The 27,329-nt window shown below is 42.0% G+C and overlaps 1 protein-coding gene across 1 annotated transcript in view; it reads left to right on the forward strand.

Moving 5' to 3' along the window:
• Positions 1-27,329, forward strand: part of LOC129768484 (uncharacterized) — a 425,523-nt gene that overhangs the window by 389,095 nt on the left and 9,099 nt on the right. Inside the window, exon 15 of the mRNA XM_055770172.1 lies at positions 25,018-25,177. Coding sequence (XP_055626147.1) covers positions 25,018-25,177 — 160 coding nt within the window. The remainder of the gene's footprint in view (positions 1-25,017; positions 25,178-27,329) is intronic.

Below are 27,329 nucleotides of genomic sequence, written 5' to 3' on the forward strand. Positions count from 1 at the left end.
GTACCATTATCGTATTAGAGGCATAGAATCCAGCATGTGCGAAACATGCTCAGTTGAAGAGACTGTAAGCCACTTGATCAAAAAATGTAGATCATCGAGTATTGTTTGGAAATGTTTGAAGGAAGTTTTAATAAACAAAATGAAAATAAAACTAAAAGATCCAGATGAAATATTGTTCTATACCATTGGGAACAAAAATTGCAGGCTTAAAGCTGCATTATGGCTAGTAACAGAAACTATAGTATTTAATTTTGAAAGCAAAGGGCAAGGCAACATGGAAACAGAAAATAAGAACTACGCGATGAAACTATCAGAGCATATTCAAAAACCATTTTGGTAATTATTTGAATTTTTTCTAACAAATTGTAATAGTTTGTAGAATTATATTTAACTAGTTTTAGCTCCTTTGTCCTTTCCATTCCTCTATGTTTGAGTATGAGTATTCGAAAGATCGTATGTATGCGTGAGTGAAATCGTGCGTGTTAGTGTATAGTTTGTAGTGTCACTAAACCCGAGTAGGCCACGGGTAATTAGCTCCCCAAGATTAATGATAGATTTAAGGAAGACGAACAAAATATGCAAAGTTTACCGAAAACAGAACGAAAATGAAAATTTGTAACTTTGTAAATCTGTAAATATGGTTATTGAATAAAGAAATACACGGAAAAAAAAGAACCAACTCAACTCTTAAAAAATGCTTCATTTGGTTCAGTCAGAGTGGACCTTGCACGTATAGGCAGCCAAATAACTGCCTTTTTTGGCATGATACTTGATGTTTTTTTACAACTACAGGGTTTTCCATTTCGGGCTTCCGAAAGTATACAGCCCTGCGCTGACAACCGTTTGACATAGCTGCCAACCAAAGCGTCATATCGTTAGTTGAATGTCTGCCATTTTACAATATGGATCGTTTTAGCATCGCACAACGTGTTAATTTTGTTAAATTATACTTTAAAAATGATGAAAAACCGGCAAATGTTTTTCGAGCATTACGGACGGATTTTTGTCGTCATGGACGGCCTACAGAGCACACAATCGCTAATGTAGTGCGTAAATTCGAACAAACTGGATCCGTAGCGGATATTGTGAAACCTGTGCATCATTACATATTGACAACACTGCTTTTTGTGTACAAGTGGTTTTTTTTCGGTCGTGATTTTTTCCGTTGATTATCGTGTTTTTTTTATGTCTTAAATATTTTATCCGAGCTATTACTGTATGTCAGTGTTTCGTTGTTGAATCGGTTCGTGTGTAATTCGAAATCTTTCCGTTGTGGTAAAATATCTCGTCTCGCGAGTGTTGTGCTTTTGTTGGTGACGAAAAACAGTAAAGCCGTACTACTCTCCACGCCGATTTTTTCTTTTGAAGCGCCATCTACCGGGATAAAACTTAAGCAACTCGCAGCACGAAAAATTGCACGCCACTTAACTACTTCTTGCATCCAACCGACTTGAACGCGTATTGTATTGCCTACCCAAAGGCGCATCACAATGACGAAAAACTGCGCTAAGTGCTCAAATGCAATTTCGGGCATCGATTTCGTCGTTTGCCGTGGGTATTGCGGTGCGGCTTTTCATATGAATGCCTGCTCTGGTGTTACCCGCGCACTGCAGCGAACAGAAATAACCTTTTTTGGATGTGTGATCAATGCGCTGAGCTATTCGAAAATTCTCATTTTCGCGTTCTATCGCGCCAGGCTGATGAAACATCTCCTCTTTGCACGCTCACGACTGCGATTACAGAGCTGCGTTCCGAAATAAAGCAACTGCACTCTAAGCCTGTTACCCAATTTTCACCCGCTACAAGCTTGCACTGGCCAGCGCCTGAACAGCGCAGAGCGATAAAACGCCCTCGTGAGATCGATTTCACCATGCGTGCTTCTGACAGTTGCCAAATAGGACGCAAAAAGCCGTTGGCAAATGTTGTGTCAGTGCCTATCTGCAATAATGATGCAGGTCGGAAATTCTGGTTATACCTTTCAAAAATTCGTCCTGACGTCACCGTAGAATCGGTTTCTGCTATGGTTAAAGCCAATATCGGGACTGCGGATAATATTTCCGTGGTAAAGCTTGTCCCAAAAGGAAGAGAGTTGGATTCACTTACATTCTTATCCTTCAAAATTGGGCTCGACCAATCGTTCAAAGATAAAGCTTTAGATCCATCCACATGGCCTGAAGGATTGCTGTTTCGGGAATTCGTAGACTACGGTTCCCAAAAATTTCAAGTTTCTCCGAAGTACAAAAGGTCTACCACGCCGTTGCTGCCACCAGAAACAGTTTCATCGCCGATAGCGCCGATCCGGGATTTGAGCCAGTTTACTCCAGCCCGGGACGCAACAGTTTAAGCCATTCGGAAGGCCCCTATCCCTCCATCACAGTCGTGTTCTTCCCGCCAACTGTCAACAGTCGTCCCGGACCTGTGTTTGAGCATGGAAAAGGGGTCTTCCAGCCTATCAGCACAGGCAAGTACAGCTCCATAGGATTCGATTCCGTACCTGATTCTCGCTACGTTTCCAGTCACATTTCGCTACCTAGAATGACAATACCATATAAGCATCGTCCATCCAGTCTCCGGTGGTCACTCTCAACGGAATGCACGCAAAACAGCTTGATGGAAGCTCCCAAGCCGCTCGGCACAGTCGAGCACTGCCGTCGTCACTCCGCTGACCGTTCCTGCCATCCAAGACATTCCGTTCCTGTGTTCGGAGCTGGTGAGGGAGTCTTTCAACTTGCTACCTCAGGCAAGTATGATAACAGTACCGTTTCTTCGCTTCCTGAAATCTGTTCCATTAACAGTGTTACTTCGTCATCGTCAGCGGATTGCACGCAAAACAGAATGATGGAAACTCCCAAGCCGTCCAGCATAGTCGAGAATCGTCGTCTCTGCGCTGACCGCAACACCACGTCTTTAACCTCCAACATCCTGATGTATTATCAGAACATTGGTGGGATCAACAGTTCTCTCGCCGAGTACCAGTCAGCCTTCTGTGACGGGTGCTATGATATTTACGCTCTTTCCGAAACATGGTTGAAAGACAACACGTTGACGATGCAGCTATTTAACGACAGATACTCAGTGTATCGACAAGACCGGTCGACTTCAAACAGCACCAAAAGCACTGGAGGTGGTGTATTGATCGCCGTTCGCTCGAGTTTCAAATCCCGACAGCTGATTCCTTCTGTAAGCTCGTCGAAGGTGGAGCAATTATGGACCACAATTCTCACGACTGACGCTATTCTCTACCTATGTGTAGTATATATTCCTCCCGATCGAGTGAATGACGCGGATCTGATTGAGAATCATCTTGACTCGCTCTACTGGGTGATTTCGCAGATGGGACCTAGAGATAACATTATAATTATTGGCGACTATAACATGGGTACGATATCGTGGCAGCACAATTCGGTTGGATCGCTCTATCCGATCAACTCTCGATCCTCGGTTGGATTAACATCGCGAAAATTGCTTGATGCATACTGCACTGCTGGACTCAAACAGATGAGTGGAATCGGAAACGAAAACAATCGTTTGCTCGATTTGTGTTTCGTTAGTCAAGAGCTGTGCCAGGACGTTAGGGTTATACAAGCTCCATCACCGCTCGTTAAAATCTGTAGACATCATCCTCCCATACTAACGGAATTGAAAATATGTCCACAACAACGCTTTTGCGATACTACTGAGAGCGTTTTTTACGATTTCAGTAAGGCCGATTTCGATGGCATGAACGATTTCTTTTTACGTGTGCAGTGGAACGAAGTTTTCCAAGATTACGACGCTAACCTCGCTGCTTCTACTATTTCTGGTATCCTGCTTTATGCTATCGACCAATTTGTCCCTTTGAAGTCCAAACGCGAGCCGTTGAAACCAGCTTGGACAAATACCGATCTCAAATTTCTTAAGAAGATGAAACGAGCTGCACTCAAACGGTTCACCAAATACCGTACGGATTCTACGAGGAATAGATACTTGAAGTTAAATAACGAATACAAACAGCTTAACAATCGTCTGTACAACGCTTATCAGGACAATTTGCAAAGACGCATCAAGAATAACCCCAAAACTTTCTGGCGCTACGTAAATGAACAACGAAAGGAAACTGGACTGCCTTCAACGATGTCCAATGGTTTGATTGAGGCTGATACGATTTCTGACATTGCCGATATGTTTCGCTCTCAATTCAGCAACGTCTTTACTGACGAACAACTCGATCCGGCGGATGTAGCAGCTGCCACTCTAAACGTTCCTCGGTTTTCTACTTCTTTGCTACAGTTTTTAATTACCGATGATATGGTTAGCACAGCAGGAAAGAAATTGAAGTCCTCCACGGGATGTGGCCCTGACGGTATTCCATCACTTGTGCTCAAACGTTGCATGCATTCGCTGGCTAAACCACTCGCAACAGTGTTTAATCTTTCACTGAACTCTGGCGTATTTCCGAACTGTTGGAAACAGTCGTTTGTTTTCCCTGTGTTCAAGAAAGGGTGCAAAAGGGTCGTTTCGAATTACCGCGGTATAGCTGCGTTAAGTGCCACGTCCAAGCTATTTGAATTGATCATTCTTAACGAGTTAGTGCACAGATACGCGCATTATATATCGGAGGACCAACACGGATTCATGCCAAAACGTTCAACGACGACTAACCTAACTTGCTTCACTTCCTATGTAGTTCGTCAAATAGAAAATCGTCAGCAAGTGGATGCTATATACACGGATTTATCTGCAGCATTCGATAAAATGAACCATCAAATCGCAATAGCTAAACTTGACAAACTAGGCATGGATGGCGATCTGTTACTCTGGCTGGAATCTTACCTATGTGGTCGTAACATGTCTGTCAAGATTGGAGACCATGTTTCGAAACCCTTTCCAGCTTGCTCTGGTGTTCCCCAAGGAAGTCACCTCGGACCGTTTCTATTCCTACTATACATGAATGATGTCAACTTCGTACTAAACTGCCTCAAACTCTCGTATGCAGATGACCTGAAGCTGTTCTATAAGATTGAGCAGCCACAAGACGCGGTTTTTCTACAACAACAGTTAGAAACATTCGCTAAATGGTGTCATAGTAATAGAATGTCACTAAACGTGTCCAAATGCGCGGTAATTTCGTTTGGACGTAAACGCTCTCTTTTTCACTTCGGTTACAGTCTGGAAGGTGTACAATTACAGCGAGAATCGACTATCAAGGACTTGGGCATCCTGATTGATACGAAAGTTACCTTCAAGGATCACATTACACTCGTCGTATCTAAAGCCTCTTCGCAGCTGGGTTTTCTCTTTCGTTTTGCCAAAAAGTTTAGGGATATCTACTGCCTGAAAGCTCTGTACTGTTCTATTGTGCGCCCCATCCTGGAATATTCATCGGTCATATGGTCTCCTTACTACCAAAATGAAAACCAACGGATTGAGGCAGTACAGAGAAAATTCGTCCGCTTTGCTCTACGTCATCTTAGGTGGACGGATCCATTTAACCTGCCTAGTTACAAGAGCCGTTGTTTACTTATTAAACTGGAGTTGTTGGATGAGAGACGCAACGTAGCAAAGGCTTGCTTCATTGCAGACCTGCTGCAGGGCAACACTGATTGTTCTACTTTGCTCGGCTTTTTAGACATTAATATACGTCGTCGCAGCCTTCGTACACACACGTTCCTTAGTACCCCTTCTGCTAGAACGAATTATGGTTTGCATGAACCAATGCGGAGTATGTCTCGTCTCTTCAATAGGTGTTACCACGTTTTTAATTTTAATATGACGCGTGAAATAAATAAGTGTAACTTTAGAAGTGTTCTGTGTTAATTTATATTATTTTACTTGTCATTGGGGTACAATGTTACCTGTTGACCAAATAAACAAATAAACAAATCATCGTAATGTGCGTTCGGCCGAAAATATTGCTGCTGTTGCTGCCAGTGTGGAGGATGACCCGAATGTTTCGATTCCACGGCGTGCTCAGCAATTGGGCTTGTCAAATACATCATTGTGGCGAATTTTGCATTTGGACTTGCATCTACATCCATATAAAGTCCAATTGGTACAAAAATTAGAGCGTGGTGACCATGGAATGCGTCGGGCATACGTCGATTGGGTGAACGAACAACAGCAGCAAAATGCTGAATTTTCGCATCAAATTTTCTTCAGCGATGAGGCACATTTCGAGCTCGGAGGCTATGTGAACACCCAAAATTTCCGTATATGGGGCTCAGAAAATCCACACGTGATTGTTGAGAGGCCAAAAGTCACTGTTTGGTGCGCATTATGGTCTGGTGGAGTCATCGGGCCGTATTTCTTTGAAAATGAGGACGGCGAGACGATAACTGTGGATGGTGAGCGCTATGACCGCATGTTAACCGATTTTTTTTGCCACAAATTGAAGATATGGATACGGATGACATGTGGTTTCAGCAGGACGGCGCCACGTGCCATACAACACGACCTAACATGGCCATATTGCGAACGAAATTTGAGGGACGCATAATTTCGCGTTTTGGTGATGCCAATTGGCCGTCCAGATCATGCGATTCGAACCCGCTAGACTTTTTTTTGTGGGGTTATGCGAAAGACCGTGTCTATGCCAACTCTCCGCAAACTCTTGAACATTTGAAAGACAACATTCGTGAAGTTATGACCGAGATACCGCCCCATATGTGCCGAAAAGTCATCGAAAATTACCTGTTCCGGATCAAGGTGTGCGAGGAAGCCCTAGGTGGACATTTGAATGATGTTGTATTTCACATATAATGGCATAAACCAAACTTTAATTTGAAATAAAAGTTTCATCGAAATTCGAATTCTAAGTGTGTTTTATTTAAATTTACTTTCGGAATTTAAAGTTGGAAAACCCTGTATCATACGTTAAAGTATTGCCAGAAAGTAGCTAACATTTCTGAGGACAATATTGAACGAAAAAATTAAATGCTTTGAAAATTGCAGAGCATTAAACTTTATGTTCGTTTTTCTCGAAATTATAAAAATGTCACATGGTCCGGTCTGACTTAACACCGACCATATGTCATCGTCGCCTGAAGTAACTTTGATCGCTTGTTGAAATAATTGATAATTACAGAAGCTAATAATTCCTTCGATTTTCACAAGTCCCACCCCTGGCCTTTGAAAAAACACTCCCAAATCATATAATTTCCACGTGCTTCACGGTGCCTTGAATATGTCGTTCCGAAAGATACTCTCTTTTTTCTCCCATGTGTTTATTTATTTAGGCTTTTAACTGTGACAGAGCCAGATATTAATCGTGTGCATATCACATGTCTACAAATCTATCTATAAATAGCACATTGCACAGTTGCCACATTAGGCGTAAGAGTATTCCTTCTGTTCTTCCATTGTCCAGTTAGACCGAACAGCGGACACAGTTGATATGATCATTTTTGAGTTGTTAATAGAACAGCAGCCCGATATTTTTTGCAGAGCAGAGCAGTTGTGTGGATGAATCGATCTTATTTCGACCGTGGATCGATCTCAATCGCTGATGATTGTTGCGTGGACCTAATTATTCTGTAACAACACAAAGATGATCATTGAGGGCCCTGAGTTTTGAACTCACGATCGATCGCTTACTAAGCGAACGCACATCCAATGTGGCCACGACGAACCCCCGAAAGCTCCTCTCTTGGTATGCACCACACATATTCACGCATTTTCTTGAAAAGCGCAAACTTGAACTTATCAGTCCACAGAAACTTCATCTAATATTCTATAGGATTATCTTCATGTTTCTGAGTAATCTTCAGTCTCTTGTCTTCATTAGCTGGCTGGCTGATTTGCGATTCTCCGACGAATAATTCGATGAGAAACTGGCAGCATGTGAAAATTATTATTCTAATATCTCGTGCGGTTTCCATTAGACATCTCTATTCTTCTCGGTCACCAATTGCTTAGGTGGTATAGTATTCCCTCAACCTGATCGTGCCATTTAACGTGCTGTGATCCTCTCATTCAAGTACCGTGTGGGTTGTTAAGGAGAACCTTTCTAACGGGGCTGGCATCCTGATGACATATTTCGCCCACCTTCCACCTCTTTTGTGGTGTGTTCGATGGATAGTTCACAATGACAGAAGGCAATCCCGGTGAGTTATCGGAATCCAAGGTATTTATGAGATTCGCCATGAACAGTGTCTCTTTTCAACTTGCCGTCATAGACCTCGTAGCCTCCGGATTCAGTGAGTTATCCTTTCAGCAGATGAACACAGCGGCTCCTGGACCGTTTTTCAAAAAAAAAGGGGAATTGAAAGAGGCATATGAGGGCATATTAGACTAACAACCAGCGCCAACAACTAATTACGCCTGATGGCATACTGCACATTCTTTCACATCGTCATTTTCATTAGTTTCAGTGAATATGGTTGGAGCTCCAACGAAATTTTCATTTGGAATAAAACACTTTCATTCGATATCAGAGACTTTCATTTCCATTTGACAATTTTATAACTTCAACTTTTTTTACATACAATCGTGTTTTGTGTGTTCTTTGTCACTTTGTCGAGATAGAATTTTGTTCCGCGAAAAAAGCGGGTTCTGAAAATTTATGTAAATCGAGCTTAATTATTGGACATCCACCTTAAAGAAAATGCAGTGCACATTTCCCATCTGCCATGTAAGGCTATAAAAGTTTTAAATCACCGCACGTCCATGAACCATGTCTGTGGTAACAATATCGCCCATATTTTGTCTTAAGCAGACCCGAAAGCAAATTTAAGATGTTGAAATTTGAATGACAATTTTAATTCGATGTTGTTTAAATACTTAGAAGACGTAGTCCTGACACTAACTTAACAATTTTTCTATAAATCCCCTTGCATTTCAGCCAAAATATTATCCAGAATATAGAATAATTATCAGAAACAATTTTCGTTCAAGATTTTTCCCTACTTGCAGAGAATGTGTTATTCTGTTACACAGTGCACATAATAGAGCCATATTTCATTTGAAATTTATGTTTTCAATCGTGTTCATTTCACTCGAAAATTTATAACAATGTACGCTTCACAGAAATGAAACACGAAGCTCAATGACGTCTATATCGCATTGCGTTTCAAGGTCGGATGACATTTGCACAACCCGTCGAAGTCGAACGAATATTGCATGCGATATTGCAATCGATTCGGGTAATTTTGACTCGATCGGATTTCAGAATACGGGTGAGTTGTTGATCAATAGACGCATCTAGAATGTTTGAGGAAATTACACTATCGATTTCCTCAGGGCGTATTTTTTCGACTATCCAATCAGAAATGTACATATGACGTAATCCTCGCTTTTGTCATCCAGCCGAATACATCCAGCAAGGCGTGGAACCGAATACAACGTTGTAATGAAGCTCATCCTACATTTCGTTCATTTTTTCGTTTGAGCACAGGTGCTGTAATATCATGACAATGCATGCGTTTAGGCCTGGCAATAGCATAGGCTGCGTCGGCGTTGCTCGTGATAGCGTCTCGCAAGTGAGTGTATTTTTCCTCACACCGCTTCTGAATCGTCTAGAATCGCAGTTGTTTGCTCTATACCTCTTTATCGTTTACAAGTCATTCTACGTTGAGATGGTGAACGTTAGGAACGTCGTTTGAACGGTGGGTGTCAACGATGAACTCCATTTTATTGTTTCTTCTTCGAATCACAATTTCACGAAAGTTTTGCAGTCGCCTGTCATGACTCAAGCAATGTATTCTAAAACATACGTATTGATACACGTGATCTCCAGTCGGTGTTTTTTAGGATTGATGACAATAACGTGATTGTCACCTTGCAAACCGAAACATGAAAAATTTCAATAATTTATTATGTTCACTTAAAAAGTTTTCCAGTTCACCGGCAATACGCATGGCTTTGGTCGAATTGAGATTATCGGTGCACGTGTGAATGAAAGTTCGATGAAGTAAACTTAGCGCCATCTGTCATTTAACAACGTAAATAAATTCGTTCTCTTTTAAAAACGAACGACGGGTTGATAATTTGAATTTTATTTATACCAAAATACTAAAATCGTGATTTAACATAAGTGATGAGGGGGGGGGGGTGTATTGGAGGTGGTGGGTGGATGCACCTTTGAGGTTATATGTACTTTTATGCTAAATTTAAGAAAAAAATGAAATAAAAATTGTTTAGATTTTTTTGCTTCTTTTTTATATAGAGAGATAGAGATTCACAATTTACTTACATTGAAAACTACAATAACTGTAAATTGAAAGAAATATATTGAACTCAATTTTCCAGAAATTGTAAGAACCATTGAACCATGCCGAAACTATATAATCAACTGTGAATCGGTCGGAGAAAAAGCATCCGAGCTACATAAACTTTTCTTTGTTTTCACACGGACGAGTCTCCCCATACATACAATTAGACTTCAAATTTCATGGTATGGGTGCGTTCGTTGTTCTTCGGTTTAGTATCGGTTTAACTGCAACAGTAGTGGCTGACACCGTCTAAGTAGGGCTATTAGCAATTAACAGCTAACTCATGCTGGCTGAAACATATTTAGGAAATTTCCATAATTTTATGATTCCAAAACAGTGATTATACCGACAATTTTGTTCGACTGGCGCCGTGATTGATATTTGATAATTAATAATTGAATAGTTTCTAAGCATTTTACGTACTAGAAAAAGTAACAATAACGTCCGACGATATATCACATATGTATATTACAGAAATGGGAAATAGGAAATTGAAATAGTGTATAATATAATCAAATACATGAATATAGAAAAAGTCAAAACATAATTGGACAATATGAAAAAAAAAAATCAATACAAAAAATTGCGAAGTATTCACGCAACCGCTCATTTTGACCGGTTGGTAGTTCTAGTGTTAATCAGTACGGAGCAAGGAAAGTGAAGTGGAAGGTAAAACGTAATGTCAGAATTGAAGTTCGGACGTATCCCGTAAGTTTGAATTTATTTACACAGATGGTATCCAAACAACACTAAACATTGACTACAGTTTCGCCAGCACGGTTGATTGCCGTTATGAACCAACACAAAAAAACAAAGCTGCAAAATACGCGCCAGTGGCGGTACCACGATCAAAGCATTCCCTGAATAAATCATATCACATTAGCCGAGTCAGCTGGCGGAAGCATATGCATAAAGGTTACTAGGTTACTATTTTCAACGACAACTGTTTATTTATTATACTGCTTCAGATACCTTCGACGAAATCAAATGTAACCATACCAACGTAAGTAATAACATAAACAAATCCACATTTTTCGTCTTGCCATTCCTCATACGTCTTTTCTAAATAGTGTAAATTACGAGCCACCTGTTAACTCCACCATCTTGGTACGGAGATGCGGAAAATGTATGGTTTTACAAATGTAAACAATAATACAATTACATGACATAATGGAAAATGAACAACACATTTAACAATATTTTCATCGTTGACAATCAGTATATAACGAAACCTCCTCGTACAGGGGCGTTGCGGAGACGAGACGGGCAGCGTTCTTACAGCATAGATTGTCTCGTCCGTTTGTATTATCTTCATCCTAGCAAATCCTGATTTTCAGTACAACGCATGTGATATTTCTGGAAAAACGCAAAGGAACAGTATGCGTGTTGATTACGAGAATAGAAATGGTACTCACACGGGCTACACTCAGGTTCCCCGCAGCACCTGCCGCCGGAGGCTCATCAGTTGAAGTCGGAACTTCTCCGGACAGGGATGCTACAGGGAAGGTGCTCTTTTAAATTTCCCAAAACAGGCCGGCATCCTTCAGGAACGACTGAAGAACCTCCTCTCTAACAGGGTCATTGCTGAGAACATCCCTTATTGATGTTGATAGTTGGTAATGTTCTCGCAGGTCATGATACTCCGTCGATTAGCATATGTTCGACTGTTAATCTGGTGTTGCATGTTGTGCAGATTGGTGGATCACATCTGGTGATCGTGTGAGCGTGGGTGACCCTCGTGTGTCTCGCACGCAACCTGGACAGGACCCTTTGTTCCCGTCTGTCGTCCCTATCGTTCCATCGGCTCAAATCGCCTTTAACTTTGCTTAACAAGCCTGTCGAGCTTCTCCAGTGTCGCGTAAAGTGAATGATGGTCTCGTTTTTGAAGTTTTTAAATATGTCAGCCGCAGGAACGGTGTCCGTCGCGAATGCCTGTGCCGACCTAACAGCTGCCGCCAGTGTGTCCGCCCGCTCGTTGCCATGAATGTTGCTGTGACCGGGGACCCAACACAAAGTTGTCATCGCTGCGCAGTTTACCTCTATTGCCTGAATGAATGGGTGCCGTGACTCTCCCGCTTCCAAGGCTGAGAGCACCGACAGCGAATCGGTAAAAATACCCACTGGAGTATTAGCTGGAACACGACCTACAGCATGTGCTATGGCCGCCGCTTCGGCCGAAAAAACCGAGCACAACTTTGGCATTTTGAGACATAGGCCCCTTCCGATGCCGACTGAATTGTTACACTTGAATCCGTCAGTGAACACTTGCATGTGGTGTGTGAATCTGGTGTTCACCAGTTCCGCGAACTTCGCTGTTGCCACGCTAGAGGTGGGGTTTGCCCCTAGTGATGATGCCAGGCTGGTGTCGATACTGAGTCCTCTCTCGAACCATGGACGTTTGCATACACGGTGCAACCGGGCTAGCTTCGGAAGGTCAGTTCCAGTAAAACTGCGATGAATCTCTTTACTCACCTGGAGCAGCACACAGCCGTTCCCTGTGGTTTTTTCGAGATAACTGAGAGCACGTTTGATAATGGTAACCGCAACGATCCAACGGAAAGGAAGAACACCTGCCTCAACACAAGCATCAGTCGCCGGAGTACCGGGCAAAAGATTTGAACAGAGCCTCACCGATCTGTTGTAAAGTGGGGCAAGTACACTTGTTAAGCCGCTTCTGTTGGTGCACGTTGCTTCCACCCCGTAGAATATGCGACTATTGATAAGAGCTCTGCTGATATTCAACCCGGTATGTCTGTTCCATCTAGGGTGACGCGAACTGATCGTGCGTAGCAGTCTTAAGTGGCTCTCGCATTCTTGTTTGATCCTGCGAAAATGTGGTATGAAACAGAATTTTCGGTCGATGGTCACACCAAGTATCTTAGGTTCGCGTCTGAACGGGATGTTGACGCTTCCCAATTTCACCGGAACACCAGTTGCCACATGGTGTGTGTTGCAGCAGTGTGTTATCGAACACTTTTCTGCAGCAATCGAGAATCCGACTGATTCAGCCCAGCGTCCAATCGCGTTTACTGCTGTTTGTATTTTTCTACGGACTGGGCGAACCCTTCTTCCTGACACTACGATGACAATGTCGTCCGCATACATGAAGGCATACACATCCCTTGGCAAGCACTGGAACATGGAGTTGACGCTAACTAAGAACAGTGTTACAGCAAGCGCGGAGCCCTGAGGAACACCGTTTACCTCCACAAATTCATCGGACTGGCATCCCCCAATCCCAACTCTAAACTTGCGGTTAGCTAGGTAATCCTGCAGGAATACGCCGAGTCTACCTTTTACGCCCCAATCGAGAAGCTGACGAAGGACTCCCTCACGCCAGACGGAATTGTACGCCTTGGCAATGTCGAGAATGCCTATATCGATATGATGGCCCGAATCGACAGCGCGCCAGATCGTCTCGCTTAGTGATCCTAGGTATCCACTGGTACCAAAACCCTGTAGAAAAGCGAACTGCCGGTTGTCCAAATATTTGCCGTCTTCCAGGAACTGCATCAGTCTACGATTCACCATACGTTCCATGATTTTTCCTACGCAAGGTAGTAGACTGATGGGGCGGAAATCACTAGGGTACCTCGTCTGCGTTTTCTTGGGAATGGGAATGACTAATACAGTTTTCCACTTCGTCGGGATTGTACCGTTGATCCAAATTTGGTTGTACAAGTCCAGTAGAATCCTCTTTCCATCTATCGGTAGGTGTTTTAAAAGATGGTAGCTGACGTTATTCAACCCTGGTGAACTGCCTTTGGCTGTCGAAAGGGCATAATGCAGTTCAGCTCCAGCAAATGGCCTGTTATACATCTGCGCAGAATCGGGCGCGAAGACGACAGGAGATTGTCGTTCTATTCTTCGTTTACGTTCTAGAAAGCGCGTGGGCAGAGCAGTGTCAGCTGATAGCGAGGCGAAAAATACTCCCATTCGGTTAGCGATCTCGATCGGATTTGTGATGGCGACATTGTTTTCCACTATGGTGAAACCAGTGCTTCTTCTTTTTCCGGCTAGTGCATTCACTCTCCTCCAGAGCTCAGCGGTCGACGATTCTGGGGAAATACGGTCTAGAAATGCTTCCCAGCTATTCTTTTTAGCCACTATGATGGCCGCCCTGGCCAAGTTTCTCACTCTGCGAAACTCTTCCAATTTCGCTGTGTAATCGCGATGGTTCGTCGGTATTTTGCGAAGAGCTCGGAGTGCCTTATGTCGAGATTTGATGGCTGTTTCCACCTCTGGGCACCACCAGTGGACGGCTCTCTTTGGAGGAGAACCACTTGTGCGAGGAATATGTTCACTCGCCACACGAACGATGATGTTTTCGAACTCTTCAAGTGAAATCCCTCGATCCATCTCATTCGGGGTTAGTTCGCTTGATATTTCATTTTCATAACCATCCCAATCGGCCTTTTCGTATATCCACCTACGTCTCCGAGTGGTGGCCGGACGGCAGCTGCCGTGGCTCACCATTATAGGATAGTGATCACTGTGGCACTTATATGGAAATGTTAACCAGCTGAGTGAATCAACTATTTGGTGGGAGGAGATAGAGAGGTCTATTGCTGACGTTGATCGACCCCGTGAGAAGGTGATGCTGCCGTCGTTCAAAATTATCGCGTTCCGACTCTCTACAATATCTGCAATTTCCAACCCCCTTCGGCTGTCTCTGGCAGATCCCCAGAGCGTATGGTGTGCATTAAAGTCACCCAGGAGCAAGAATGGTGAGTCGATCTGGTCTATTAAGCCGTTAAGCATGGTGCAGAAATTGGGCTGGTTTCGCGGTACATAAATAGATACAACCGTAATGGCTGCTGGAAACTACATCTTTCTGGCTACTGCAATCAGTTCAGTGTCCAAATCTACAGAGGTGGACGGGATCAGAGTTGCAAAATCTCACACTCACTTTGCTGACAGCGCAAGATATTGAGACAACATCAAAATCAACCACCAATTCCCCTGCAGTTCATGACAAATGAACCAAACTTAATTCCATGCAACCGACACTCCGTCACGTGGAACATTTGGTTTTTGCATTATTTCCCACACTCATTCGTTCCACTGTCTCACTGAGAATTTACACCCGAAATTTTCATACGCATCTTCGATCAGCTGACAGTGGAAGGGAACAAAATTCCATACAAGGAAATATCATCTCACTGACACCGCGTCAGACGTTTAAACGCGTGTTCGTGTGTGTTTTCCTAGTATGTTTCTAGCCCCGGTCCCATTTTTGTGCCGCCTATTGCACACACATCGATGGGCAACGGCACATTTGAGTGCTGAGTTTATGGGTGTATGACCAACGAAAATTTCACCAGGATGCAATGAAAGGTGATATTTTTGGCTTGAGCATTCACTGACATCGAGAATGAACTGATATTTCTGTTGATGGAACGAAAACTATATCAAAACAAACGAGATGGTGAGCCAGCGGTCGTAGGCACAGCGGCACCGCGATAGAAAGAAGTGCAGAATGTCGGTGGAGATATTTTGCACTGATAAAAATTGCTTTTCGATTTCAACATGTTCTTTCGAAATTTTGCATCCTTGGACGGGATATCAGAACGGACAGCAATACCAACAGATTGGAAAATGTTCTCCCCGATTGCCGCCTCCCATGAATAGCGGGTACCAAGCCAACTCGATGGGTTTGTATCACTACGAATATGCGTCTCTTGTAGAGCTAAGCAGAGCGGATCTGTACGTGCGATGATTTTCTGCAAGTCTCCCAAGTTATTGCGGAGGCCATTCATGTTCCACTGAATAGCGAGTATGATGTTTGAGTTCCTACTGGTACTGGACGATGTTGTACTCGATGATAACGAGTGCTCTGGAGGAACGTAATCGGAAGCAGTGGACGTGTTCGAGTTGTATAAACATAAGGAACTTACCCGGGAACAACCCGGCTTCCCCGCAGCACCTGCCGCCGGAGGTTCATCATTTGTACACGGCACCTCCCCGGACAGGGATGCTGCGAGGACGGGTGTTGTGTGTGTTTCGTTGCTCGTTACATTTGTGATCTCCGCTCTTCTACATCGCGTCAACGGATGAATACGAGGCAGGTAGAGAGAATTGACGAGTGGAATTGAAGATATGTATGGCATGGATTCTGTTGTACTGGCATTTGCTGCTGTTTGTGAAGGTACTGAAAGCAAATAGGGAAGGGCGCCAGTTGTGTTCGTGGAGGTATTTATAGGAGAACTTATCCGGGAGCAACCCGGGTTCGCCGCAGCATCTGCCGCCGGAGGCTCATCGTTAGGAGTCGGAACTTCCCCGGGCAGGGATGCTGCGGAGATGGGAGCTATACTGACTACACTAGATGCTTCTTCCTGAGTTGAGATTATTGTTGTTGTTGTAATTGAGTCGTGCGTAAGATTTACTTCGAATGTTCTGGGTTGCGTTGTTTGTTGATGTAAAACTGTTGGAAATGGAGATATTCGATGACCGGTCGCAGAGGTGGTTTCACCATCAACGGGTAGGAGCAAGACGTCCCGGATGGATTCACTTTCCTGCTGCGCTTCTTCAAGAAGTGAGGGTGGTACTCCACATTCCCATCCCTCAAACCGGTTGCTTGTGTTGTTATGCTGCAGGCTTATGTTGGTTGTAGTGTTTGATTTGGGCTTTGGCGTAGGTTTATTGTTATTTAGCCTTTGCATTATTGGGTCGATTAGGCGATTTAAACAAGTCTTGGCTGGTTTCGGAATCGGTTAGATCCACCTCTTCCAATGCAATGTGGTTGACTGCTTGTCTGGTCATGATTGGACTTCTTGCGTTGTTGGATACTTTTTTGGGAGGTGGTGACATGCCAGATGTTTGTTGTTGCGAATGAGAATGCTGCTGTATTGTTCCTCGTTTCGATTTCTTCCTAATTCCTTCATGTTCTGGTTCGCTGGTCTGTGAGTTCGATCGTGATCTGCTTTGAAGCGACGTGTCGATGATTTTTTTTTCATTTTCTGACTTTGTAATTCAAGCTTCTCAATTTTCGTGTCTCTGTCTCGGATTAGTTGTAGTAATTCATTGATTTTGTCGTCTTTCTCCTTGTTCTGTTCGATGATGGTATTCATTTTCTCTTCCAGTGCTTGTCTTTGTTCCAATTCCTTTCCAAGTTTAGAGATTTCCGCTTGCTTCTCTTTTAATTTGTTTGACAGAGTATTTAATCTGGCATGGTCGAGACGAGGTTGGGCAGCTACCTGTGCATAACTACCATTCCCAGTTGCTACACGTTTTCTCGCATCCACATACGAGAGGTTGTAGTCTATCTTCGTGCGGATCACTGCAACTTCGGTTTTAAAAATCTCACATTGACGGCTGCTAGGTCGGTGGTCGCCTTTACAGTTTCGGCAAAATGGTTGTTCTTCGCACGTTTCTCTCTCTTCATGTTCGTTGGAGTAATTGTAGCATCTTTTTATATCGTTAGGGCAGTTCAATCGTGGGTGGCCGTATTCGTAGCACTTGAAGCACAACATTGGGTTCGGATAGTAGGGACGTGTTCTTACGCGAAGTACTCCCACTTTCACTGTCTCCGGGTAAATGGATTTATTAAATGTCAGAATAATAGCTGGGGTGTTCTCTTTATTGCTTTTTAAAATCCTCCTCGCTTTTATAACCCCTTGACCTTTCAATTCCTTTTCGATCACTTCCCCACTAAGAGGTAATAGATCGAACGAAGATATGACACAGCGGCTGATGTTGAGTGTAGGATGTAATACAATCGATACTTCCGTTCCGTCGAAAAGTTGGGACATTTTGAGTAGTTTTTTAACCTGGGTGGCACTTCTCGTTCTCAATATATATCGAGTGCATTTTGCCTCACTTTTTGCACTCTCTATAGCTCCGGCGAAGTTTTCAATACTCTTCCCTATGATGAACGGATTACATGGTAGGTTTGCTCCGTTCTTTCCCGTGAGCAGAAGGGTGGTGACGGCTCCAAATTCATTTCTTGACCCGCCGGGATCGTCCCCGCTACTGCATGCCATGTGTTTCTGTACTAAGCAATTTTTTCGGGTTCGTCACTTACTGCTATCTTAATTATAGTGGATAAAAAAGACGGGTGGGTAATGTCGGGGACATAACCGGAGTGACGTAGGACTATACAAAGGGGACAGCTTTTGTTAAATATATATTTTAAATATATTGTTTTATTTTCTTCTCCTACGTGAATACCTACCTATCTACCTGAAAAATGTATTAGTCTACTGTTTACTCTTTATGAATATTATGAATATATTATTTATGAATATGTTGATGGTTCTGAAAAGAACCTTTGGTGTTGTGTTTTTGTTATCAATCGATATTCCCATCTTGTTCGGTTAAACCTTCATGTTCAGCTATTGCGTTTGCCACTCGCCACAGCTTTCACAGTTGGTAAATTCCCATCCAGCTTGTGACATGTTGTTCAGTAAATTACATTTAATGTGACGTGCCGGAGAAACACTTTGCCACTCACTGAAACTAATTGTTGCCTTGATGAGCGCCGAACCAAAGCTGCTCTGTTCTTGATGCGGGTTTTCTGATTGTCGTGAGCAGGTTTTCAAGCCAACTCGAGCACTCCGACGGCCGAAACTCTATAATCGCTGTTAGGTATACTGGTGCTCCGGCACCAATCCGTTCGGCCTAGTTATCCTCCTTTGTTACGTCCACGATGCCGATGCCGTACAACCACACTGCCAAATTCACATACTCATCAGATCCTGGCAAACAAATTATGAAAAAATCAATTTGTGTTTTATTATTATTTTGGATAATGTTTCAGAAAGCGTTGAACTGTATTTCCTAAACTCTTTTTTGGAAGGTTTAATGGCCCTGAAAAGCGCCTTGTTTTATGGAATGGTTCCAATTTAGAAAACTTAGTACTCGTGGTTTTGAAAAAAACCATTTCGAACGCCCTCGATGCCTCCTTGTTCTGGATTTGCCACCAAAGCAGTTTGTATTAAGAACAATTTTTTTTCTTCAGCTACCTGATGCCGTTTTGCGATTGCGTTTGCCACTCGCCACTCGCTGCAACTGCCTGTTGTCTTGATGTCCACCGAACCGAATGTGTTCTGTTCCGAATGCGGGTTTTCTTATCGTCGCGAGCTGCTTTGCCAGCTAACTCGATCACTTCGGCGGCCGAAACTATATAACGCCGGCTAGGTGGACTGGTGCACTGGTAATAATGCGCTCGGCCTAGCTACCCTTGCGGGGAACTCCAGATCAACACGGTTCGAGCGGGATTTTGCCTTTCCCTTCACTTTTCCTACTTTACCATGTCCAGGCATGGCTGCTTGGGTTGGTTTCTTGATGTGTTGTGATGCGAACCGATGTGGTGTACGGTTTGAATGAGAATGATCGTTACGGAAGGAAGGAAGGTCTTGTATTATAGAGACTTTAAACTTTTGCAGTTCATTCGTCTCTAGCCTTGAGAAAGGCCCTTTGAAAACTCTACTCTATTCTACTCCAGCGCTACCACCTCCACCCTCTTGCCTTGAGAAAGGCACTCGATCCCTCGCCATCCAGCTCGTCCAGCAACGATGCTGTCCAGTCGGTGTCCACAAAAGTCCACAAAAGCGATCGTTACGGCAGCGGAGCGGGGATTTTTAAGCTGACTGGCTGGCTCGAGAATTACGCATGTGTGAGACTGCGACCAATGTTTCGTTCATTTTTTTTCTTTTTCCTTTCCAATCGTGCTTCATTCTATTTCGCTGCTGCTCTGGTTGCCCGTATTGGTCGGTACGATTTGAGGAGCACAAAATGGACCAATCAAAAATGGGCACATAGTGCATTTTGACAATGCTTGATATTTCACAATTATTCAATTATTTATCTCAAGAAAAATGAAATGTTATTCGTTATGATAGATGCGTAGATATATTTCCTATCAATTGATGCAAAAACTTTTGCGATCTATTGAGAAATGCTCGAGTTATAAGCGTTCCAAATCTTGCATTTTTTCCTACTTGTTCAGTGCCTAGATTTCCATTTCACCCCCTATATCTTCCGGTTAGACGTAGTCCTAAGTCAAAAAATGGTGGAGACGCTTGGTCTTTATCGCACACTAATTTTGAATATTTGAATCCAATGGAGACGCGAAACACTGAAGTAGCTCTCTTTTGGTCTTGGACCCTGTTACTTCGGTGTGTGAAGTAAGACGGTAGCAATAATTCCACTCACGTTTACGACGCAATGGTTTCAAATATGATATCGCCGGGTGGCGGAGCACTAATTCGAACTATCTCGGGTGGCAGAGCCCAACTTTTGAATTGAATTCGATAAACACTTCTGAACTTAGGATAGCTTAGCAGAACGACCGATTGGTATGGAGGCTCTACATGAACTGGCACTCAATAAAATGTGATTTCTGAGTCATAGCGTTTCATGTCATTAAAATCAATAGAATAAAACTGTGTTGATATCAATACAATTACACACTGCCACGGCTGCCTATTCTTTCAAAAATAGTAAACGGAAAAGTATTACATTCAATTAAAATGCCTCGGCCAACAAAGAGAAGGGTTAAGGCTCTACAACTTAAATATGTGAAGACAATACGATCAACGAAGAAAAATATTGAGACATTATCAACATCGAGTTACTGTGCGGAAGAACTTGTTGATACCAAAAGAGCCCCAATTCGCATGTGTTATAAATTTGCTCATGTTACGCTCGCGTATAATCAGAATTTTACTTCATATGCAAATACACCTTCTATATATATTTATATTTGCAATTGCTCATCGGAACACATCATTCATACATTTTACTTTAGTATTGAATTGCCATTATTAGCCATTTTTACACGTATTTTTACCAATATTTCTACAATGGCTTCCTTCCACCATCACCTTAAGTCTCTCTTTTTTCATAAAATCAGCTGTTTTATCCGAAACTTCGATCAAAGTAACATCAAAAAACGTTATCTCTAGAGAGAATTGGTCTCTCTGAGTAATTGTTGCTCGAGTGAAACAAACCAAGCGATACTGGGTGGGAAAAGAGGAAAACAATATCGCTTGGTTGTTTTGGATCACGTTTCCTCGGGATGCTCAAAAATCCTTTTCGCATAAACATCCTTTCTTGCGTATATTCTCGAATGCTCAAACTACAGAAATATGAAGGAAAAAAAAGATTTTATTTCAAATTTCTAAACTAGAATACTGCCTTAACACTAGCAGGCCAACTTGACCAATTTATCGGCCGATAAAAAGCATGCAGTCTGAAGGAGTGTTAAGGACAATTGAACTGGCATCCCTGCAGTTAATGTGCACACTTTTTTCCTTAGCATATTTTCATTTTGAAGACATCTGTTTATTGTAAGTACATTCTGAAGAAATTGAAGTGTGTGAAGATTTTCGTATGTGATTTAACATACACGGTTAAAAAAATGCGCTATGGTATTTTCCCCTTTTGTTCAATATGATGACCAGTGTTGCCACCCGTACAGATTTTCGTCAAAAAGTACAGATTAGTACAATTTTTTTTCCATTTATGAAATTTCTTATATTTGAACAAAGCAACATTGAGATTGAGATGAGGACTTTCACGCCGCAGTATCACTTGTATCGCTTGGTATCGCGTATGTTTTACCCCAGATCGACAGATTGAATCTTTTGTTCCAGACTAAAAAAAGGCTGAATTCACGATGCTACATGAAGAGCAGAAAGATTTTATTTGGTCATTCTCACTAATATCTGCGCGGAATCTTACGTTGTTTCAATGTTCAATGCTATTAAATACGAAGATCATTTGAAAAGTTACAAGAATTGTAGGTTGGAATAGCAGTAGAAGAAATTTTCAGAACAATGGACAGCGAAAGGTGGATCATTTCAAAGGATATTTGTCGCAGTTTTTCTCGTGGAGCTGATCAAACAAATGTCAAAAAGATTCGATTTTGATGATTCGACGCTCAAGTTCACGGCAATGTTAAATCCCAAAAACTTGTCCAATTTGACTAGCATTAACTTTGTGTTAGAAGCGTTTCCTGGATTCCACAATGGAAATGTACAAGGTGTGGAAAATTAATTCTGTAGCCTAAAGATAAAATTACTCCGTAAGGAAATCACAATTTCAGAAAACGAACATGTGCCGGGTTGGTGGACAAAAATTGGATGCCTAAAAAAATTGACGGTTCGCTCGCCTTTTCGGCGCTTCGATGCCTTGTTTGTAACGTTATCACTATACCTCACTCCTCGGCAACTGTCGATCGATTTCTTTCTGAATATAATCAAAACAAAAATAAGCTTTGAAATCGGTTCAGCAACGATACGATGAACGCTATTTTGAGATCAAAGGATTTGGTCAAACATGGTGGTGGCAGCTCGAAAATTTTAAAAAAATATAGTGTGCAATCTAGATTCAAAAAACAACTATGTATAAGCACCATCAAACACACGAATGACTTGCAGATGTAAATGTAGTATTTGTAGTAAATAAATAAAATTAATATATAAATTATTTTTTTCTCTACAACGAATATTTTCAATGGTACAAATTTTTGGAAAAAAAATTACAGATGAGAAATATTTTTGACCTCTCTGGTACATATTTAAATGTGGCAATACTGATGATGACATGTGAAAAAAATTTTCCTCACCTGTGAAGACATTCGCAAAAAAAAATGGAATCCCTGGCACAGTCGAAACAGATCACACCGTCTCGGTTATTTTGGCCAGAGTAAAACAAGACCGAAATACGAAGGAATTCTACATTTTCTCGACGTTTTCTTCATCAGAGACATCCATCGGACTCTTCACTCAATGAATCTGACACACTGCTATCGTCTTAAGCCCGTCTTTCACCAACCAAAAACCTTGAAATGATACAGAAAATCACATCAGAAACCGCTTCGAAAGATAATTATTTTTTGTACATTTAAAGAATGTTATGAGTATCAAAATAAATGGAAAGATATTATCATTAAATATCAGAATAGCCCATAACATTTGAATTTATATTCTTGTTTTTTTTTCCAAAATATATATTTTTATAAAGGCTCATATGGCGTTAGCCTCACGGGGCCGGGAGTTCAATACTTTGACAATTTTTCTTATTATCTATGTTAGTAATATGTAACCGATTACTCGCGGTTGGCTCGAGGTTAGTATTTCAAGTGTTTTCGTAATTGGGATGTTGCTGTCTCCAATGCTCTGTACGTGTGCCCGACACGGGATACTTCCTATTGGGATGCAGATGAACATTAATCAGCAACGCCCCCCTAGTCTGTACCTCATATCTAGCGTGGTGCGTCTTTCTCGACTCGAGGAATCCAGGATAGAATGGTCACTAGCCGGCGCAATCATCAGTTCGTGTAGCGGTACAACCTTTGGCTCTTGTTGAATGATCAGTGGACTGCACAACCTTTGGCCCGTGTGTCTGTAAAGAGTGTGTGTATGTATTGCCGCGACTAAGTAAAAGTTTATCGATCGGATAGGAGGGATATGAAACGGGGACACAACGAAGGAAACATCATTAAACGTTGACATCGGCGTTTCTGAGGAACAGGTATAGATGAAGCAGAAGATCAGGATCACGGCTACCTAAGATATCCCGGACGGGGATCTTCGATTGTCTCCCTTGTGTTCTCAGTGCTCTAGAGAGCTGAGAGCGAGCAGTATGGAACCGGATACACGACCAAACAACATGCTCGATGTCGTGGTAGCGAGCCCAATGAAATCACGACCTACATTCAATCCCTTGAACCATGCCCTCGTCGAGACCTTAGGGATAATCGTGTGTAACCAACGACCGAACTCATCTCCACTCCTCATGCGCTGCCAACTTACGAGCGTGTACTGACGAGGAATGTGGAAAAATTCATTATAAGCAATTTGCCTTTCAAAAAGAGTGCCTTCTAAAGCGCCCACCTTAGCTAGCGAGTCCGCTTTCTCATTCCCCGGAATCGAGCAATGAGAGGGAACCCATGCTAAGGTAATCTTGAATAATTTTTCGACCAAAACACTCAATAGTTGTTTTATTCTTGTTAGGAAAAAAGATGAGCGTTTATCAACCTTCATTGAGCGGATTGCCTCTAATGAGCTGAGACTGTCTGAAAAAATAAAATAGTGGTCGATGGGCATTGTTTCAATGATCCCCAGTGCTATACTACGCACCCAGTTCAGCAACATACACGGAACAAGGATCTTTGAGTTTGAAAGAGACACTGGAATTTTCATTGAAGATGCCAAAGCCAGTGGACCCTAATTCTTGTTGGTTTCCGAGAAATTCAAGCGGGTTATTTTGGCCGGATGACGTTCTTATACCAATCTACTTAACGTTAATTTGTTTCTTTATGTCAAACGCTATCATGGAGTAACACGCATCTAGATTCATTTTTCAACATGGCACTGATACTAACGAAATTATTGTTTCACGCCGGCCAACTGCTGATTTCGATTCCACTGAAAAATGCTAGTGGCACGTGGCAACTTGTTTTCATTATGTTTTCCACCAGTTTATGATTTCTTACCTAAACCGGTGAAATAAGAAACAAACACAACCGTATTTTCAATTAGTTTTTTTTAACCGATGCAGAATACAAACAGATACTAGAAACTAGGAACAATATTGGATTCGACTAAATTCGTTCATCACATGATATCTTTGAACATCTGGATGTACCTGGAACATGAAAGTTATATCTGAAGAAAAGATTCAGTGTTGCTTCACTCCTAGGGCGTTGTAAATATTAGTGAAATCATCAACTTTTTTGCTGCAATTTGTTAACCGGAAATCTGCTATTGAGCTATTCTCCGAAGCCATGTTTCCTCACAGCAAGCAGGAATTTTCCATCTCAAACTATGATTACATTTTTCTGGTTTTCCCCTTTCGTTGATTCTATGCTCTTTCCAAACAGGTCTATCTAGTGTTCCGGGGAGGCGGAAAGCATCAAGATGACTCAACCGGTCTGGGCATCAAGCCATCTGGTGCAAAATTCATAAGCCGCACTCACGCGCGAACCTTTGCTAATGCTAGCAGCGTGACTACATCCACCGCCCAGCTGGGAGGAAACGCGGGTAAGTCTCTTTCCCACCGAACTGATATGCGAACATACATTTGCGTACGTGCGCTCCGACCATTGTAAACCATAAAATCAAGCAACAAAAGGATACACAGTATATCATTCATCCATCTCGGTGTGTTCCAATTATTTTACCACACACATTTCAGGTTGGTTTTCCTGCATTATTGGAAAATATATTAACATATATTTTCCCCGAATTTTCTCGTACAGCGTTCAGCGAGCCTGTGTTGCAACAACCTGCTGTTACTCATGTTGCGCAGTATAAAGTGTTTATACAATTTATAACTCCCCTAAGCATGATAATCTGCCAAACATTTTCGAAGAATTACAAGACAACAACAGAATTACCGCTCAGCGCGAAAAAAAAGTGCGATGATTCAGTCCGCTGAAGCAAAATAAGATGCTTTGCCGGGGGAATGCATGGTTTATTGTTAATTCTAAGCCTTCGAACAGAGCGAATTTAAGCTTTCCCACGGCAAGTTATTCCGGTCTGCCAAATAGAATTCCCCGCAGAATCTGCGAAAAGAACTAAGTTGGTTGACGGTGCGGAATATTACCATAAAATGTGCAGTTTGCAAAAACATCTCATAAAATTCGAACTAGACATCCTCCCGTCCGTGAACGCGTTATATTGCGTCGAACAAATGTTTATGTTCTCAAACAATTGGTTACTCAAACGAGATTATCTGCACAGCTGTCTTCCAATTCTCATGGCTAATTTTGCACTCTTTGCTAGAGCATGACCGCTGTCTGAAATTGGCGTGTATGGGAATTGTTGTATCCTTAGTTGCATGCCTGGGTCTGCTAACCTCCGCCCACCGTACCGACTGTTCGAAACGTGTATACCTATATGTATAGAAGTGTACTCAATTCATGGCAGCTGGTTTGTTTTCATTTAATTTAATTCATTTGAAAGTAGTTTTTTGATGTGGCATTGGGAAGAGAATGTTTTGTTTTGTAGTATCCCTAGCATTTGGAATGTTCGAGTCCAGCAAAATTTGCTTTGTATATCTTTTTTTCCATTAGCTCACATGTTGGCATGATGTGTTTTTGTCGAAAAACAAATTTAAAAAAGGGAAATCAAAGCCAGCTTTTAGACACTTGATTATATTAATGAAATTCAAGCATTCGAACTATGGCATTTTGACGATAATCAGATTTTGTTTATTCTCAACAACAATGGCCCAAAATTTATCAGTGTGCTTGAAGCAGTGGTGTGGTGCATATGAGGACACCATCTCTGGTATTTCACAACCTTTTGAGTCAATTTCAGAAAATTGAATTCTGTTTATGCACACAAGACGAATGCCGTCTCAAACGACAGGTTCTCACATTCGAAAAAATCACAATGGACTGCATATCTCTTAATCTAGCACCGGAACACTACTGATACTGGATGTTGGGTAGTCATCGGTGCCGTCTGCGATTCCCCGTTACGTTCTCTCGGTTACTAAAACACACTCAAACAGAATCAAACTTTTTTTTGGAACAGAATCAAACAGTCATAGTGTGAAAAATTGGTGGAATTGGATAATAATGACTGTAGAATGATAATTATTTTGTTCTTATTTTTATAATGCTCTCCACACTTCCCCATCTCAAAAATACTTTTATTTGAAAATCCAATTAATTAAAAATATGTTTTATAAATATGTTAAAAATCCTTAAAGATGTTCCCGTAATCGTTTCAAATCATAATTGAATACGGTCTCTATCTCCATCAGAGATATTCTTCAGGTCATTTAGTGTCTCTAGAATCGAAATTTCTTGAGCCTTACAACCTTACCTTATTTTTTTCAAAAATTAATGCTATATTCTGCAAAAATGGTTGCAAATTTAATATTCAAAGTATTGCTTATCGCTATTCACAATTTTTTCCCATCTTTCTGGCAATTCACGGATCTCTTTGCGGAAATAATCGGCCGGTTTGTAGGCTAACCACGAATCGATTCAATTTTTGACTTCATCAAAATTGGAGAATGGCTGGTCAACCAGGCCATGTTGCATCGATCAAAAAAGGTAGTAATCGGACGGGGCAATGTCAGAGAATACGGTGGGTTTAATAGGACTTCCCATTTCAGCGTTTCCAAGTATGTTTTGACCGGTTTCGCGTCATGCTGCCGAGCAATGTCGTGCTGCAAAAT

Source organism: Toxorhynchites rutilus, chromosome 2, assembly GCF_029784135.1.
Source record: "Toxorhynchites rutilus septentrionalis strain SRP chromosome 2, ASM2978413v1, whole genome shotgun sequence".
NCBI lineage: Eukaryota > Metazoa > Arthropoda > Insecta > Diptera > Culicidae > Toxorhynchites > Toxorhynchites rutilus.